The sequence below is a fragment of the Microtus ochrogaster genome, linkage group LG5 (assembly GCF_000317375.1).
Source record: "Microtus ochrogaster isolate Prairie Vole_2 linkage group LG5, MicOch1.0, whole genome shotgun sequence".
NCBI lineage: Eukaryota > Metazoa > Chordata > Mammalia > Rodentia > Cricetidae > Microtus > Microtus ochrogaster.
In genome coordinates this window covers 41,013,864-41,033,282 of record NC_022031.1, presented here as the reverse complement: position 1 = coordinate 41,033,282, position 19,419 = coordinate 41,013,864, and the positions used below count along the sequence as shown (strand labels likewise).

The window sequence follows — 19,419 nt, the reverse complement described above, 5'->3', positions numbered from 1 at the left end:
CTCCTACTGTCTTAGCTCATGCATATGTGTGACCCACTGGGTTTAATCAGGTTTGCTTGTATGAACGTGGAGGTGCAGGGGCTGCAGGGAGTTTACTTACAGAAACATGGGTAACTCATCAGTGACTACTTTACTGAAGAAGGGAACACCTTTCCCCTAGAAACCACTAACTGCCAGTGGTCCCCACGGAAGGGGCCTCACGAGTCCATCCCCCTTCCGGGATGAAATGTCCAATGGGCCCAGTCTTTTGTGTGTGGGGGGAGGGTGGGTAGCCTCAGCTCAGTGAGTTCATGGGTACAACGGTCATGTCATGCCCGGAACACATCTTTAGTATCACCACTCTCCACCCAAAGCTTCCATTCCGTCTGTAATGTTCTCTGAGGTTTGGGGGAGGTGATTATAGACGACCCCTTGAGGGGGAGGTGATTATAGACGACCCCTTGAGGGGGAGGTGATTATAGACGACCCCTTGAGGGGGAGGTGATTATAGACGACCCCTTGAGGACTGAGGGTGGAACCAGTAAATTTCATAGAGATCGGAAGTAAAATGGCGACGGCAGGGACACGGGAAGGAGACTGAGGAGCGAATGCTTATGGCACAGAGTTTTGGTCTGTGATGATGGAAAATTCTAGTGCCAGTGCTAGTGGACAGCTCTTTGCACCTAATACCACTGGACGCCAGGTCGAAAGGTGGAAAAAAGTAAGTCAAGAGAGAAACATGGCTACCTCCTAAGAATAAACCCTGGTGGCTCGTAGAGACATAAAACATACATTGGTTCCCACCTGCAGTGCTTGACAAAGTCAATGTTGGTATAGCGGAGTTTTCCCAGACTCTCTTCTAGGTACTGCCGGAAGCTTCTCAGGGACACCTGGATGACATCCACATAGCTAAGCAGCTCCCGGTGAAGTATTTTGGTGAGACTAACCAGCCTGTGAGGACAGGGGCGATGTGGGTGTGGTGAATGACCAGCCTGGGACGCACAAAAGGGCTGGGTGTGTCTGGAGGGACTCCTGGGCATTGCCAGATTCACTGCCCAACTCCTCTGGCCATGAAAGAAAATACTGGGAAGGAGATTAAAAGACAGGCGTGGTGGAACAAGCCTGTACTCCCGGCACTCACGGGGCTGAGTCAGAAGTTCAAGGCTAGCCAGTGTGACAGTGAGCTCAAGGCCTAACTGAACAATTTAGTGAGACAGCCCCACCAAATAAAAAGTAAAAAGGCATTGTCAGCAAATTAGCAAAGGAGTTCTAGTCTCTGCTGAGTCCTGATTCTCCCGCCAGCAGACCATCTGACTCTCCAGCAGAGGGGCACCCTGACCTGTGCTCTCCTGAACCAAAAGTTACTTCCCTGCCACAACCAAATCGGCTGCCCCTGTGATTGTCTGTTGCAGAGAGAGAAACCTGCATGGTCCTTCCTGTCACCTGAATGGGGCCCCTGTCTTCCATCTCTGGGTGGCCTTGCTGGAGCTTCTTGCTCTCTCTATCCGCCCTGCAGACGGCCCTGCCCTAAGTTTTGGCAGGCGCCTCTGGGTTCATTGGCGATGCCCTCCTGCAGGAAGCCCTTCTAGCTGCCCCAACATGGACGTTTCTGAGTGCAGCACCTGCACCCTTGCACATGGACGATGTGCATGAACCTCCTCCCTCCAAGGCTATGCACCTGTGGCCTCACACACATCAAATGTTACCCATGGAGTCTGGGTCTGTGGCTTTAGCGAAAAGGGAAGCTGACAGGTGGCCCCCTAAAGCCTTCATCCCCTTCACCAGGAGGAGCTGGGTTTCCAGAGCCAGGCCTGGGAAGGAGACACTCCCACCCCTTACTTTTGGCTCTTGGTGGCGTTCAGGAAGATGTGCTCCATGTCGTAGATCTTGCGGCGGAAGTTTTTGCTCCGCACGGCTTGCTCTTCTTGGAATTGACAGAACATCTGCTTCTCTTTCTTCAGAGTCTCAATGACGCCTGCACAGTGGTTATCCAGCCTCTCCTGGTGGAGCAGGAGCTCAGCTGCAGGAGGGGAAGGAGAGCCGCTACCCTCTGAGGCCATTCCTTCCTTGGAATTCCTGTGCTACCCTCTGAGGCCATTCCTTCCTTGGAATGGGGCCACCTGTTGCACCTCCTAGGCCAGACCAAGGCAGGAACCACTCTCGTCCGGCAAGGACCCTTACCACGCCCCAATTGCCCTCTCCAGGGTGGAACTGGATCTGGACTGGGACCCTGGGGAGACCAAGGAGCAGCCAGACTGGAGAGGGGCTGTGGGCCTGCAGTCCCTGCTGGTGGAGCCCTCCAACTGCTGAGAGGGAAAACAAGGGATGACAAAGAGTTCCAGGGAGCAGAGAAAGGTTGGAGGTGTTTGGAGAGCATTGAGATATTGGTGGGGGCACCTCTACAGGCACAGAAGTCTTGATCTGTCCCTTTACAACAGTGACTAATGCCAGGTGGTGGGGGTGCACACCTTTAATCCCAGCACTTGGGAGGCAGAGGCAGATGGATCTCTGTGAGTTCGAGGCCAGCCTGGTCTACAAGAGCTAGTACCAGGACAGGCCAGGCTCCAAAGCTACAGAGAAACCCTGTCTCAAAAATCAAAAACCAAACAAACAAAACCAACAGTAACTAATATGTCCAATAGCCCAAATTATGACTGGGCTCCAAGGTGAGGTAGAATGTAAAAGGGGCAGGTTTCCAGAGCCCCTTCACGGCAAGTAAAGAACCCCACATTTCCCATCTGCCTGTCCTCCTGCCTGGAGTGGTTGACAGAAGGACTGTGGGTAGTGCTGACAAGAACAAACAGTGTCAGCAAACCAGAGACACTCTTACACCGTGCTCATTTCATCATTATTCACAGTAGCGAAGATGGCCTCCGTGGACATCAACAGCAACTGGCTTCCTGCACCGTAGTGTATAGTTATAAAAAATTCTATTCAGTCACCAAGGAGAATGAAATTATGTGATTTTCAAGTAAATGGGCAGAGCAGGAGATTGTTAAGCAAGACAAACCAGTCTCTGAAAGCTAAGTAGTACATTTTTCTCTCTTATGTGTAATCGAGACAATATATGCATGAACATCTATCTATTCATATATGTATCTATCATCTATGAATGACATGAAACAAGAAGAGGAATATTTTGAGGATGGAAGGGCCAACAGGAGCATGAATAGGAACAAAAGACAGTAATGGGGGATGAATATGGGCAAAGTACAATGACACACGTAGATACATGGATGAGAAAATGCCATCATGAAACCCATTACTCTGTATCATAAGTAATTTTTTTTCTTTTCGTTTTTTCACGACAGGGTTTCTCTGTGTAGCCCTAGCATCCTGGAACTCACTCTGTAGACAAGGCTGGCCTCAGACTCACAGAGATCCGGCTACCTCTGCCTCCGGAACTCTGAGATTAAAGGCGTGTACCTGGCTGATAACTGACATTTTTTTTTTAATTTAAAAACAGTGTGGAGCTGTGACTTCATTGCTGTGGTCTGAGTTTCCGAGCTGAGCATTGGTCTGGGGAGCCAAGGCAGCGAAAGCAGTTGAGCTTCGGGGCAGACCTTTCCATCCCTCGGTGCGTTTATCTCACACTTTTCCCGACAGAACTCAGGACTGCAGATCTCCAGGCCTGCCATCGCCACTGCTCCAGGCCATGGGAGTTTGGATGGGCTCGTGGGGGGGAGGGCTCCAGAAGAGCCTTAAATGGCCACGGATTCAAGTGAAATATCAATAGGGGCCACATAAGAATCTGACCAAAATCGTGTGCCCCTCGCCATGGATGGAGCTTCCTACTTAAAGAAGAAAAGCTTTGTCTTCCCAAGACCGATGCTCAGGTGAAAATAATGGCTCCCACTTGGGGGCGCCATATCACAGAACAGCTGCTCATGATTCCTGTACCACTTCAATACCTTCTCCTGTAGAGGAGGGTAGGGACGGTGGGAGTGACCAGATAATCTGTTCAGAGGTGCAGAGCCAGAGCAAGGGAACCCGAGAGTTCTGGTTTCTAAGCAGTGGTCTTGCTGCTAGAGCATCCACCATTCAGGTGTGTGCCTGACAGGCGTGTGGAAGACCTGAAATCCAAGAGCTACGACAGGACAACACTCTTCCTTTTACCCCTGACACTCTACAAAGGAAGAGAGGCTGGAAGAGAAGGGAGGGGGAACACCCGTGAGGGTGAGACAAGGAGGTTCCCACAAGTCTAGGCTGGCTTAAGATGCACACGCGTGAGGTGCATGATGAGTTCCAGGCCAACCTATGCTACCAACTGGAGATCTTGTTTCAAGAAGGAAGAGAGGAAAGGAAGGAGAGAGAGAAGGAGAGGGGGAGAGGAGGAAGAAAAGGAGGAGAGGAGGGAGGGAGGAAGATTTTAAAATCGCATGTGATGATTCTGGGCGCTCCTTCCAAGTGTAATGACCACCTAGCATTACATGGGCTAAATTGGGGCAGTTAAAAAGAAAAGAAAGGATGCCTGGGGACAAGGTGGACCTTCCCAGGATGGCTCCAACCTGCTCTGACATTGTGAATATCCTTCTCCACGTGCTCGAGCCTCGGCTTGTGCAGGTGCAGGCGGAGCTCCAGTTCCGAATCCAGCTCATCAACCTTGGCAGCCACAATGATGCGAGCATTGAGGGCACATTGGTCAAACCACTTCTCCAGGTGTTCAAAGAAGCCAGCTCGAAGCCTGGGGGAGAGGTGAGCAAGGGCCAGTCATCTATGGCAGCAATAAGAGATTCATCATACTGAGACCCAAAGTGCTCATTTCTATATTGATATACAAAATGCCACACAAGATATAGAATACCTTTGGCTTGTATCTGAACGCCACACAAGATATAGAATGCTTTTGGCTTGTATCTGTAGATTTTTTTTTTTAAAGAAACATAATGGGCTGGAGAGATGGTTCGGTAGTTAAGAGTACTTGCTGCTGTTGTAGTGTGCCTTGGTTTGGTTCCTAACACCCAGAAAATAATTAACAGCCATGTATGGGTGACTCCAGTTCTTGGGGTTCTGGTACCCTCTTCTGGCCTCCACAGGCACTGTACATACATGATACATATATACATACATACATACAGGCAAACACTCATACACATACAATAAATAAATTTTTCAAAAATAGAAAACTTTAAAGTCATGAATGTACTGGGAATTAGAAGCCAGAAGTTTCTAGACCAGCCCAGACCAACAGAGCACCCTGGGAAGGGTGCAGGGGTCACACGCACCAAGCATATCCATGTCTGTGGAGCATTCTGGGACATTTGCGATTTCCTAGAGTGTGTCTCACCCCTGACCTCCCTCACTTACCAAAGCTTTTAATCCTCCAGCTAAAGTGAATCTTTAGTTCTGTCAGCGTGTGTGGAAAGTTCAGAGGAAGAGAGCGTGACCGCCATGGTTTCCCACTCACCCTTTCTTAACCTTCACGATGAGTTTGTGGGGAATTGTCACTTGTTCTATGTACTTGGTGCTGAAGGGGTCGTTGAAGAGCACAGCGTGGTAGGAATGGGGCCTCGTGTGAATCTTTTCTTCATCTTCCACGGACAGGAAGGCAAAGTAAGTGTTTCCACTCGCAGTTGTGAAAAACTCCATTTCTTCGTAGGCCATCTCTTCCAGGCTCTCTTCCTTGCCTTCATCCTATCCAGAGAAGGAGACAGGAAACTCCACATCAGCTGATGCATGTGTGCTCCTAACAGCCAACAGGAGCTCCCCCACCTCCTCCTTCCCCACGGCGCGCTTATACTAATTCTTCTTTGCTTACAGAGATGACCCCAGGACTTTTTGCATGCAAGCACTGAATCCCTGAGCTACATTCTCAGTGATTTTAAAATGGAGAAGTTTCACATCTAAATCTCGTTCCCCGTCTCCTTTGAAGCAGCACCACCGTGACACTGTTGGCTGAGACTGAGTGGTGACGGCAGGCTTCTCACCACTTGTCATTCGTCCCTATGGCCTCCAATCCTCTTTTCTCAACATGTGTGTGAACATTTGAGTTTGTAATTAAAAAAAAAGTCCTATGTACCAGTTCTTCCATAGCAATATAGGAAATGTATCTTTTGCTATTCTGCTACCATAGAATTCTGCATACCACAGAATATGGTTCTCTGCACTTGGATGTGTTTTGAAGACAAGGTTTATGAAAATGAGCTACCTGCCAGCTCTCACAAATGGGAGTATCCTAGTTGCATTTCCTATTGCTATAGAACATCCTGACAAAAATCAACTCCAGGGAGAATGGGTTTATTGTGGCCCAGAGTTCCAGGCTACAGTCTGTGAGAGCAGGGAGTCAAGGGGGCAGGAGGCTGGCACAGGCAGGAGGCTGGCACCGTTAGTCACACCGCATCCACAACCAACAACAGAGAGGAATGAAGGTGTGCATGGTCCATCTGCCTGCTTGCGCTCGGCTCCATTTCTCCACTCAGGCAGTTTAGCATACCCCGCCTCGGGGGTGACACTGCCCGCTGTGGACTGGGTCTTCTTAAGTAGAAGAACTTAAGACAGACATGCCCACAGGCCAACCTGATGTAGACACATCTCAGTGAGACTCTTTCCAGATGATTTTTGAGGTTGAATCACATTCACAATGAACTTCCCATCAAGGGGAGCTTTGCCTGAATATTTTGTTATATATCTGGTGAACAGGAAGAGAGAAGGGTTGAAGTAGGGGAGGCTGAGGCAATCTACACAATGAACAGGAGGTGAGAGAGAGAGACCCTGGGGAGGGATGAGAAAAGCCATGTAAAGGATGACTCCAGGATAGGCTGTAGGGGCAGGAGAAAAGGAAGGTAAATTTTAAAAATTATTGCTGTGAGGGAAGAACCAGATCTTTGTGGACCAAATAGAATGGAATAAATACTCTTGTAGCTCTTTATCTGGACCTCTGTAGAGACTGGGCTGTAGGGACCCCTGCTCATCTGAATGACATGCATAAGATGAGTGATGTGGGAGTGTCATATCAATCTGTTGATTTCATTGGTTAAGTAATAAAGAAACTGCTTGGCTGGCCCTCATAGGTTAAAACATAGGTGGGAGGAGTAAACAGAACAGAACGCTGGGAGGAAGAGGAAGTGAGCTTAGAGACGCCATGCTCCCATCTCCAGGGCGGATGCGAGAGCTCTGCTCTCTGAGGCACACACGATGAAGATCTGACCCAGGATGGACGTAGGCTAGAATCTCCCTGGTAAGCCACCTCGTGGGCTACACTAGAAATGGGCTAGTCCAGGTGCGAGAGTTAGCCGAGAAGGGGCTAGGTAGAAATGGGCCAAGCAGTGTTTAAAAGAATACAGTGTCCGTGTAATTATTTAGGGGCATAAGCTAGCCAGGCGGCCGGGGTGCTAGGGACGCAGCCCCTCTGCTCCTATTACTACAGATGAGGACAGCAGACTTTCTTCATACCCAGCAATGAACCAGTGGCTGGCTTACCTGACCCGTAAAAATGCTGTCTTTATAAAGCTCTACTGTATCTTCATGCATGTCGTCATACTCCTCTTCCTCTTCGTCTTCGTCGTCCATCTCCTCTTCTTCTTCCTCCTCCTCCCCCTCTTCCTCCTCTTCCTTCTCCTCTTTCATTTCCTCCTCTCCTTCCTTCTCCTCCTCCTCTTTTTGCTCCTCTTCCTTCTCCTCTTCCTCCTCCTCTTCTTCTGCCTCTATCCCCTCCTTCTCTTCTTGAGACTTCATGTTTTCTGGCTCCGGGGAGGTCTCTGAGAAAGTCTCTTTCATGCTCCTCATCTCTTCAGTTTCTTGGGTATACTCTTCTTTGGGCTCAGCCATCCCGCCGCTCGGTGGGAACTTGTTGCGCTGGCTCAGTGCCTCTCCGGCCACGACGGGTTCTGATTCTTCACCCGTTCCTTTCATCTCTTCAGCTAGCTTCTCGGAACCCATGTCTTGGCCTATGCTTTCTTCAGCCTTGCGTAGTTCCACTCTGGTCCTTCGTTTTTTCTTCAGTTTCCTGATTTTCTGCATGAAATGCTTTTCGTGGGTTTCTGTTGGTGAGCAATATTAAAGGATAAGCAGACAGCGACTAGTGTTGCCTGGACTGCCCCCCTCCCACCCACAGAGGTACTGGAGTGATGGCAGGGAGACCCAGGCTCAGGTTATATTACCTGGTTGCCTGAATTTGAAAGTCACTTCCCCAGCCAAATTCTACAAGGGAAAAACACAAGTCACTGTGGGTGCAGCAAAGCCTTTCTCCAGAGCACTGCTTCTAAAGCTTCATGACTCTTTAGGTAAAAAGGCTCTGATGTGGGCCGTGACCAGCTTCATTCACTGGGGCAACTGCTAAGGCCTCAGTCCAGGCAAACTTTTTTTCCTAATTCCCAGAAGACTAGCACACCTTCAGGGTAAACAGTAGGCAACAGAATCAGGGCTCCTTCTGACACAGTATTAGAAATGAACTAGAGAAGCAGGGTGGACCGGCTGCACAGGTGCCCAGGAAGGACAGACAGAATGAGCCTAAGGAACACGATCCTGGGTGAGTTGGTTTGGATGGGGTGGAGCTGGTGAGGAGAACCTGAGGGAAGAGTGGATGGATCTTGGCTTAACTTTAACAGAATTATGTGCTGGTGGTAGATATCAGGGATGGAAAAAATCATATATATATATATATATATATATATAAATATATATACATATATACGTATATATATATACTTTTCATTTTAAGGTTGGAGCCTATCAATCATGTGTGTGTGAGAGAGAGAGATGGGAGGTCAATGAGAACAATCTTGGGTGTCAGTCTTCACCTTCCACATCAAGACGGAGTCCCCTTAAATGTTCACTGCAGTCTAGGGCAGGCTAGCTGGCTTCTGAGCTCCTGGGGATCCTCCTGTCTCTGACTCCCATCTCCCCACAGAAGCACTGGCGCTACAGGCATGGGCTACTGTGCCTGGCTTTGTGTGGGCTCTCGGAATTTGAATTCAGAGCTTCACACTTGCCCAGCAAGCACTTTGTCTGTGGAGACATCTACCTAGCCCCCAACCCCTTTAAAACTGAGAAGAGAAGATCTTCGTTCAGGGGCATACCATCTGTCCTTGATACCTGTTCAAAGATCTCACGAATGAAGAAGTGGCGGCTGAGGGTGAAGCTGTAGCAGTTGAGTTCTTTCAGAACGAGCCCTGGGTACTCCATCACTTCTTTGGTCAGGAGGATGTGAAAACATTCATACCTGGGAGTGAAGATGGGGAACTCTGTGGGGGAACCCTCGCTGGAGCCATGTCCCAGGCCTCCATCGGGCAGCTAGCATTGCAGAGAGCTGCTGGGTGGCTGTGCTTTGCACAGAAGCCGTCCTTGAGCAACTGCAATTATCTTCCTGACCAGACAAGGAGCACAAGCTCTTTGTCGAGAATCTGGGGAGTTTCCCGTTTGTAATGTGGGCTCGCTTTTCCTTCACGGTCCTAACTCTGTCCTCCAACTTAATCTGCATTGTCCCATCAAAGCCCTCGAACATCACTGGGTTCGGAAATGTTATCTGTTTCTCAGGCAGAGTAAACAAGGTTCAGGAGCTTACTTAGGTACCCAAAGATAAACTCCCAGGTCTGTGTGCTGAGCAGTCAGGCGGAAGGCGAGTCTATTTCTGTGACTGATCCCAACGGAATCAGCTGTACAGAGACACAGAAGTACAATGCAGTTCACAGAGAACTGTATGAATTCTGTATAAAGAACCCAGGCCAGTGGGGAAAAGCTAATCATGAGATGGCTAACATATGACCAAGTATCCTATAAGTAATTATAGTAGTAAATTCTACATGGTCACTTAGAAACTGAAATAGATCTGTAATTACAGAATAACTGCATTCTATAGCTCATCCGTATTTTTAAAACACTATATTGGTATGTATGTACCTATGCACGTAAATGTCCATACTCATACAAAGGCACGGCTGGGTAAGAGTGAGGGGGACATCTCTACTTGCAGAAGTTGACTTCCTGTTCTTCTAACAAAGAGTATACATGTTTCCATTTTAAAAGCGGAGCCCAGGTTCTTGGCCTTGACGTTTCTCCCTACAAACTTGCCCCAGTTCTCCCTGGGAAATTCTGTGGGCTCCTGAGCAAGGAGCAATGGATTGTTAATGTTCTCCGTGTGAAGGACAAGGCTTTTATCTGAGCATGTTGATCACAGCTCTGGTCTCCTGCGCTAGCTGGTGTTCCCTTGACTATGAATCCAGGCTATCACTTCCTGTCTTCTGCGGTCTGGGCAGCCTACCTGGACTTCATGTTCTTCAGAAAATTCCTGGCCTTTTCCATGTGTGTCTTCAGTGTCTCTTCTTGGCTTTGCTGTCTCAGTTGGTCTAGAAGCTTATCGAGGTTAACCTCTTGGGCCTGGCAGCCATTCCCGAGACAAGAGAAGCACAGACGAATGTTAGCGACATGCAGGTCCCACCCACTTCTCCAGAGCTGAGGTTCAGGCCTGTGAGGGGTCTCTGACCACCCTCGCTCTCTCCAGCACATACTTGCAGGCTCTTCTCTGTCCCTGGTATGTTCTTTTGACCCCATACCTCCCCAAGGACCCAGCTCAGAGAAGTCCCTTCAAGGGACTTCTCTAATGCCACGGCCATGGTCTTTTATTAGGCTTTACTTCCCAGCAAGGTCTGTGTTCCCCCTATGTGAACAACTGCATATTAATAATTTAGGAGTTCACTGTGGGGGCAGTGCTCCTGTCTATCACATGTAGACTTTGTGAGCTTTATCACATTGTTTTCATCTTTCAACACTATGGGGAAGAAAGAATTCATTCTCTTTGCCCAGCAGTCAGCCATAGCTCATGAAATTATACTTTGATCATCTTATTCATTTTATCTTATTTATTTACTTAATTCTTTCTTTTGTTTTTCTCTCAAGTGTGTGTGTGTGTGTGTGTGTGTGTGTGTGTACATGAGTTCATGCAGGCACACATGCATGCATGCCTCTGTGTGTGTGTGTGTGTTTGTGTGCGTGTTTTCAGGCATCTGCACGTGAGGGTCAGAGGTCAGAGGACAGTGGTCCTCGGAAGCCTCTCCCGACTCTTTGTGGGAACTAGGGATTGAACTCAGGTCATCAGGCTTGCATGCAAGTGTCTCTACCTGTTAAACCACCCCACCAGCCCCACATCATGTTATTTTAACCACCCAGGTTACTCCCCCATTCTGCCAGTCTGTCTTTCTGTCTCTCCTTCTTGCACACACTCTTAAGGGACAGGCTTGAGTCACAAAACTCTGCCTAGTTTAAAATTTTTCTTGCTACTCCCATCTTCCCCCAAGACCAAGGCAAGCCTGGGTACCTCCATCCACTCACATTTTGTAATTTAAGAGTTTTACATTGAGTCTAGGGTCTATTTTCAGTTCATTTTTGTTTATGATGCTTTTGTTCAGGTTTTTTGGGTTTTTTTTTTTTTTTTATCTGAAAGCTGGCAGCTGTGGTCTGGGTCCAGCTCACATCTCCCGACAGGGCCCTTCAGTCTGGGTCTAGCCCACATCTCTGACACAGGTCTCTCTCGCCCTCCCCTCTTCACCCCTCCTTCCCACAGTGTGGGTCCAGCCCACATCTCCCACAAGATCCCAAGCTTTGGGCACCTGATTCTCCTGGTGGTGCTTCTGTCGATGCTGCTCTATCCTCTTCTCCAGTTCCAACTCTTGGGACAACAGAACACTCTGGTGCCCCTCCCACAACCTCACAGCCTCCTGGAAGTACCTGAAGAGGTCCAGGCTCTGCGATTCCGTCTGCTTGTTCAAGACTTCGAAGGAACTCTGCCGCAGTATAACACAGAGGTTACCTGAAGGGCAGGCTAGCCCAGGCCCCAAGGATAGCCTGTCCACAGGGCCCTGTGTCTTCAAACAGAGAAGTTACTACCTGAGCACCATCCCTCAAAGTCAGCTGTAGGCTCTGTGTTGCTTAGTTTTGTGTCACCTTGACACACGCTATAGTCAGCTGGGAAACAAGACTCTCTCTCAGCTGAGATAACGCCTCCAGGAGATTGGCCCATAGGTAAGTCTGATGGACATTTTCTTGAACAATGATTTATGTGGGCAGGACTAGACCACTGTAGTTGGTGCAGCTGAGTGCTGGGCAGGTGGTCTGCACTATATAAGAGAGCAAGCTAAAGCTGGCCTTTAGGAGCTGTAAGCAGTGCTCCCTCGCCGCCTCTGTTCCAGCGCCTGTCTTCAGGTTCCCAACCTGCCTGAGTTTCTGCTCCTTTCTTTCAGTGATGGACTGCAATGTGGATGTGTAAACAAAATTGACCCTTTGTTCCCTGAGTTGATTTGATCGCACTGTTTTAGAAATAGAAACCCTAACTAAGACAGGTGCCTGGCCTTCCCTGCATCGGGTGGTAGGACTGGACCCCCTCAGTCTTGGCATCTTTCCCTAGAACAGTCTGTCTCTTAGCATCTGGGTACAATTCCACACCTGCTGTTAAAATCTCACATACGACTTCACCTTTTAAAAGCTGTATGTCAGAGACTGGAAAGATGGCTCAGTGGTTAAGAGCACTTGGCCCTCTTTCAGAAGACCCGGGTTAGGCTCCCAGCAGCCACATGTTGGCTTGCAACCATTCATAGCTCTTAGTTCTCTGATGCCTTCATACACGCTGCACATACATGCTGCACATACATGCTGCACATACATGCTACACATACATGCCAGCAGGCAAAGCATTCATACCTAAAATAAAATACATCTAGAACCTTTTGGAAATCCCTACATGTTAGGAGTGGAGAGAGTTCACTGGCAGAGAGCTTTCTTAGCAGACGTGAGGACTTGAGTTTGATGGGCTGCACTACACACAGAAGAAACAAAATGCATGGGTTATATGCCCTCATCTGGGGCAGAGACTAGTAGACTAGACTGCTGGGTAAATTCGGCCCTCCATCTATTTTTGTTTGAACGTGTGAACTAAGCACAGAGTCTCCAATTTTTGAACGGTGTAAAAACAAATCAAAAGTAGCAGGGGAAAAAAGATAACATGAAAATTAAACAAACTTCAAATTCTGGCCTCTAATAAAAGTATGGGAACACATCCATACGCTTTGTTTCTCCATTGCTTAGGTTGATAGATGTGACAAGGGGTGACAGACACCTGTGTCCCACAGAGCCTAACACATGCTACCTGGCTTCACAGAAAGGGTGTGCTGACTTTGGAGCACAAATCTCTTGGGAATGAGAGTTCCTTGCCTTCCCCAGCCTGTAACACAAGGCCCAGCAGTGGCTCTTGTACACTCATGGCCTAAGTGACTTTCCCAAGCCTAAGCAGCCCTGATGTCAGGCTGCTTTCTAGGACCCAGGGGATGAACCGGGGTGGTTAGTACAGGAGGCCTGTGAAGGAAGTGACTGGTGAGGGCCAGAGAGTGGACACACCAGGACACCCTAGACTTCTAGGATTTGCAATGTAGTACTCCAGAGATGTGCCCCACCTCAAGGGTCCATAGCACTCCTGTACATACATCCAGGAGCTCCAGCTTCTTCTCCACCTTGCTCTGGAACTCCCCCACCACCATGAAGAAGGCTGGGTTCACCAGGCTCTCTGCTTCTGCTTCAGAGAAAGCTTTCCAGTCCAGCAGCTGCTTCTGCAGAGTGGGAGAAGAGCAAGGCAGAGCCTGGCTGCTTCAGGGCCCCCACAGGGCTGCAAGCGGCTCTCTGACTCCCTTTGGCTCTGCTCCTGGGTGGGTAGGTGCAGAACAGAGCTGGCTTCTAATCTCAGAGGTGTCTGGAGAACAGGAGCACTCTCTGAGGGTAGGATGTAACTCCTGGGGCTCAGAACTTTTCAAAATACCTAGGCTTTTCATTTAGATACTTTTACCAAGTAGGTAGGGAGGGGCTGTTTCACAAACTATTTCCCAGATTCCAGAAACATCTGCTACTGTCCTGGACAGGTTGAGAATAAACACGCTACTTTATCCTGCCCAGGGTCAGTCAGGTAGAAGGGCCCTGAACACCCAACAGCCAGTGAGCACCTGGCCTCACAGGAAGAAAGAAAAGCCTCAGTTGAGACTGATGGGTAAGGGGCAAGCAGAGAAGGCTGGGAGAGAGGGGGGCATCAGGTCCCGCACACAGCTCCTCTCCCCAGGCCTGCAGAAAGGGAACCCTACCTTACAATCCTGCACATGGGCCAGGCACTCCTGCCAGATCTTCTCATATAGGAAGCGGACCAGAGTCATGCAGTCCATGTGGTAGTTGTCTCCAGGGGCAGAAAAGGAAACAGGTCAAAGGTCAAATGCTCTCCCAAGAGGAAGAGGAACGTTAGAAGGAGAGTTGGCCCCTCAGCAAAGAGCTTCCACTTCAAAGATTGCTTGGAAGGTAGGGGCTGGTGTCTCCCTTCTTAGAGAGTTCCTAACACCCCAAGAGGATGACCTCATAGGAGGAGCTCATCTCTAGCAGAAGCTTCAGGCTCAGAGGGTCTTCTGGGACACAAAGACAATGGTACATGTGAGCATTTTGCATTTGAAATGTACATTGCAAGCTCCGGTTTTGGACATGTGTTTGCCAGCTGGTAGCACTATTTTTGAAAGGCTTTGGAACCTTCAGGAGGTGACACCTTGCTGACCGAAGCAGGTGGTGGACTTTTTAAATTTTCAGCCTTGCTCCTGGCTCAAGTGTCCTCCCCACTCCCTGGGCTGCTGTGATGGGTAGCTTGCAGCCACGCCTTTGAAATCCTCTAAACCCACGAGCCAAAACAGATCTTTGCTGTCTTTGTCTCCTCAGCAAGCATCGTTCACAGTAATATGAGTGATCAGTGCATGGCCGCACTGCGTTGTGGTGAGCCTCAGTGATAGGAGGCAATAGTAAGGCTTGGCACACTTGGCACACCACAAAATGGTGGAGCCAATATTTCCAGCTTTGTGTCACTCCGTTTCCGCTGCAGTGAGCAGACAGCCAGAGAGGGCGAGGAGACCCGTGAGGGTGACCACGTCCTGAACATATTTCCCAGCCAGGCAGCTGGGCTGTGGGCTGTAAGCTAACACTCTTACTGGGGACTGTTCTCAACAGTTACCACTTGCGGCTCAGCCTTCTCGCTGGGAGCTAGGGACTGAACTGAATAGGCATTAATTCACAAGGTAGGGGCCATGATCAGTCCTGTTCAGATCTCAACAGAGGAGGACACTGAGGCCATGAGATGCCTTGGCTTCCCCATGGTCCTGCATCAGGATGCAGCAGGATTGGGCCTTAATCCCATACCCCCAACTGTAAGACTCTCGGGACATGGCCATTGTGCCCATCCTGAGAGTTAAGCAGAGACTCTATATCTCTGTCTCCATGCGTGGGTCAGGGATCAGATGTCAAGGGTCAGAATTTGTGGCTAGCATGGCTGTGGACTGGGCAGTGAGTAGTGGAGGGGGTCTTCAGGGCTCACTCATCCTAAAGTCCCAGGATGGAGGGGCCACCACTCCTGAGACGCATGACTGGAGAGCTGACTATAGCAAGCTACTGCTTGGACAGAGTTCTGGAAAGTTCTGGAAATCTCAGACATTGCTTACCAAGCTGCCTGTTCAGGGCAGTGAGAGAATCATACCACTCGGTCAGCTGGCTTTTGTTATAGTTTGGGGGGAGAAGGTTGCTGGGGAAAGAAGAGATGACAGGTAAGTCTTGTTTTCACTGAACTTGCCAAAAGGGCCTGCATATTAAACATCCTGCCAATAAAATACTGAAGAAGCTAAAGAGTCTGCTGGGATCCCCTGGTGCCCCAAACAATCCTTTAAAAAAGGCCTTTGTTATTCACAAGGTTGCTATCAGAAAGACCCTGAGTGGAGCCTTCTACACAGCAGCCTCCCAGTGTTATGGCTTCTGTCCACTCTCCAAAATGCCTCAGGGTGAGGGCCAAAGCTGTAGGAGCCACTTCTTAACAGCCTCCTCTTCCCCACTTCTCCCTCCTTCCTCCTCCCTCCTCCCCCTCCCTGGTCACTGCTTCCTAGTGAGGACCAATGTAAACTTTCCATAGAAAATGGGCTGTGACCTTCCTTGGCCATTGGGGCCGTGGTGGCCAGTCAAGCCCTCAAGCACAAGGAGGTGGCCTGGTATGGATGAGTTCCAGGTGAAGATCTAGCCACATGGCCTCCCTACTGGACACCCAAATGTGCTGACCCCAGTGGTCCTTCCTATACACCACACCAGATGGTGCAGAGGTGGCCATACCAGATGGTGCAGAGGTGATCCAGCCTCACTTTTTGAAGGATCTGCTGGTTCTTCAGCATTTCTTCCAGCTCTTTCTGTACAGCTGGGGGCTCTTGGATATTCTCGCTAGCCATGAACTCACTGGACAGCCAGACCCCGCATCACAGAGGGGAGAAGTGGGAAGGAGCCTTAGGCAAGAACACCCTGTGTCCCATAACCCAGGTGCACACCATCCAGGCCATAATGACCGCCCCTTCAGATCCTGTGACCTGGAACAAGATCCTCTCTTCTACTCTGAGTCTTGGACTATAGCATGGAGCTAATCCTCATTGGGAACTTGTGAGGACGCAGGAAGATGACAGACAAAGCCCTGAGCCCCATGCCCCTTGCATTATAGGATGTGTTCAGGAAGTCAGCTGTGGCCATTGCTACTGCTATTTGTTGACTTTTGTAACAGTCCCAATCCAGGCCCAGCAGGCTCTGTTTAAAGAGTGTCCCACTGGGGCATCACCGAGACCCCTCTGCAGGGCTATTAGGGTGCCTGTCGTGTGGCGGAGGCAGACTTGGCATCAAGGTCACATGGAAGGGCAAGGTTGAGTCTCAGCACACAGTGCAGAGGTGGGTCCTCTCCTCCCCCTTTCTCCCACAGAGGAAACGGGCACCTGACAGATATCTATCCTTCCAGGCCCAGGCCCTAGGTTATAATTCATACGGAAGAATGGAAACGTATAGACCATTACATAAACATGTTCCGATAATTCACACTGAGCACAGAGAATAGCTGTGAAATAGTGTTTATGGACAATGCAATCTAAAATGGTGTGGACTCTGTGGATCTAAAAGTTCCGAAGTCTTAGGGGTACCTCTCCTTCTAGGAAGGATCAGTGATGACTCTTAATTTCTTCTTCAATGCCTTTATCTATTTCTAACTTTAAATACAGGGGCATAGAAAACAACAGCATTTTTAAATAATGATGAAGGGGACAGGAAACAGCAGCCGATAGCTGGAGGGAGTTATGGGTGGGAGGATGGACAGGGATGGCAGGGGTGTCACCGCTGACCTGAAACTCTGCTGCAGGGCCTCTCTCTTGAGAGTCTTCCAGGTGTCCACCAAGCCCTGCCAGCGGTGGCGGTTGTCAAGCTCCTGCTGCAGGGTGGCCTCAGTCAGGTTGACCAACAGCTGGGCGATGGCCCTCCGATTGCCCAGCAGAGCCTGGTTCATGGCCTGTGGCCAGAGGTGGGTAGGGCTTTAGACACAGCAGTTCTCCGGACAGAGCAAGGCTCGGAAAGATGGGACAGGGGAGGAGTCAGGAGGGGGTTAGGCCAGGGCTGAGTGAGGCTGCGGTGGGAGGTGAGGAATGCTGGTGGCACAGACAAGGCAGCAGCTGCAAACCAGAAGAGTAGGAACCCCAACCCAGAAATGCAGCTGCACTGGGTCCCTGCTCAACCCCAACCCAGAAATGCAGCTGCACTGGGTCCCTGCTTAACCCCAACCCAGAAATGCAGCTGCACTGGGTCCCTGCTTAACCCCAACCCAGAAATGCAGCTGCACTGGGTCCCTGCTTAAACCCAACCCAGAAATGCAGCTGCATTGGGTCCCTGCTTAAAAATGGGGGAGGTGGCGCTCAATTGACTGTCTACTGCCTCTACATAATTTTGTTTCAGAATCAGAGCCCAGCCACGTGCGACAGCTTTGAGAACCAGACCCAGTGATGGGCTGAATCCAGATCCAGACCTGGTCCTCCCAGGACTGCTCATCTGCGTGTCCGTGGCCCAGGATGGGAACGGTCTCTTATCGCACAGTACGACTCCGCTCTTTGGCCTGTACCAGTCAGTGTTCCCCCGTCCCATCCCTGGCTAAAATGAGAGCAGCTTCCCCCTAACAGCTCTCAGCCCCTCACATAAGCAAACCTCCGTGCTTCGCATTTCCCAAGTCTTCTAGCTAGCTGAAGGCCCAGCCCGGCTCAGAGGGAAGAAATTCCGGCGCAGTTTTCTAGTGGGGCCGGAGACTTTGTGCCAGCAAGAGCAGTGTTGCTGGGGCCTAAGCGAGTATTTCTTCCCCTGCAGATCCACAGCAGGGCTGTGTGGGCGGGGCCACAGTAGAGGAGTCGGGGAAACTTGACAAGACAAATGCACACAGTAGGAGCAGCACGGGCCAGGAGGCACCAGGAAGGATGCACTGAGTCACAGCCCAGACTGGAGTCTCCAGAGACACACGAAGTCTAAATTTTAGGATGGAAGTTACTGTGCTAAGTGAGACGACCCACACTCAGAAAGACAAGTATTAGATATTCTCTCTCGTACGTGGCCCTCACTTTTAATGTTTGTGTGTGTTTGTTTGATGCACAGGTGTGGGGGTGAGTGTAGGTATCAATTATGCAACTAGAAAGAGGACCGTGAGGGGAGAAAAGGAGACGTCAAGGAGAGGGGAGTAGCGGAGACGCTGACATGAAAACAGAACGGAGGCTAATGGGACGATGGGGGACGATGGGGGGGCACAAGGTAGTGACGGGTGGAGAGAGGATCAGCAGCGCGAACCATGTTTTAAAACACCATAACCAAGCATGGTTTGTATGCTAAGTTAAAATTAAATGTAGGGGCTGGAGAGCTGGCTCAGCGGTTAAGAGTGCTATTGCTCCTCCAGAAGACTCGGTTCGGTTCCCACTCATGTTGGGTGGCTCACCACTTGTAACTCCAGCTCAGGGGATCCTGTGCCCTTTGTCGGCTCTGCAAATATTCACATACATGTGGCACATGCACACGGAGAGACACACATATACACAGAGAGACAACACATGAAGAGACACACATATACACATGGAGGAACATATACATATACACACACAGAGGCACACATATACATACAGAGACACACATATACACCTAGAGAGACATATACATATACACAGACACACACATATACATACAGAGACATATACATATACACACAGAGACATGCATATATACACAGACACATATATACATACAAGAGACATACACACATAGAAGCATACACATATACACACAGAGACACATATACACACAGAGACACATATACATACAGAGAGACATACACACAGAGAAACGTACACATATACACACAGAGACACACATATACATACAGAGAGACATACATATACACACAGAGAGACATACACATCTACACACAGAGAAACACAAATATAAGCATAGAGAGATGCACATATACATAAATTTAAAAATAAATATCTCTTTAAGAATACAGTTTTAGCCGGGCGGTGGTGGCGCACGCCTTTAATCCCAGCACTCGGGAGGCAGAGGCAGGTGGATCTCTGTAAGTTCGAGACCAGCCTGGTCTACAGAGCTAGTTCCAGGACAGGCTCCAAA

General features: G+C 49.5%; 1 protein-coding gene across 1 annotated transcript in view; it reads right to left on the bottom strand.

Moving 5' to 3' along the window:
- Positions 1-19,419, bottom strand: part of Ccdc180 (coiled-coil domain containing 180) — a 53,214-nt gene that overhangs the window by 23,242 nt on the left and 10,553 nt on the right. The window contains exons 9-22 of the mRNA XM_013351798.2: positions 17,115-17,278; positions 16,075-16,194; positions 15,420-15,499; positions 14,034-14,122; positions 13,389-13,511; positions 11,523-11,696; positions 10,178-10,293; positions 9,013-9,139; positions 8,079-8,118; positions 7,399-7,958; positions 5,387-5,613; positions 4,488-4,663; positions 1,819-1,999; positions 784-930 (exon numbers count right to left, since the gene is read on the bottom strand). Of these exons, the coding sequence (XP_013207252.2) occupies positions 784-930; positions 1,819-1,999; positions 4,488-4,663; positions 5,387-5,613; positions 7,399-7,958; positions 8,079-8,118; positions 9,013-9,139; positions 10,178-10,293; positions 11,523-11,696; positions 13,389-13,511; positions 14,034-14,122; positions 15,420-15,499; positions 16,075-16,194; positions 17,115-17,278 (2,324 nt within the window). The remainder of the gene's footprint in view (positions 1-783; positions 931-1,818; positions 2,000-4,487; positions 4,664-5,386; positions 5,614-7,398; positions 7,959-8,078; positions 8,119-9,012; positions 9,140-10,177; positions 10,294-11,522; positions 11,697-13,388; positions 13,512-14,033; positions 14,123-15,419; positions 15,500-16,074; positions 16,195-17,114; positions 17,279-19,419) is intronic.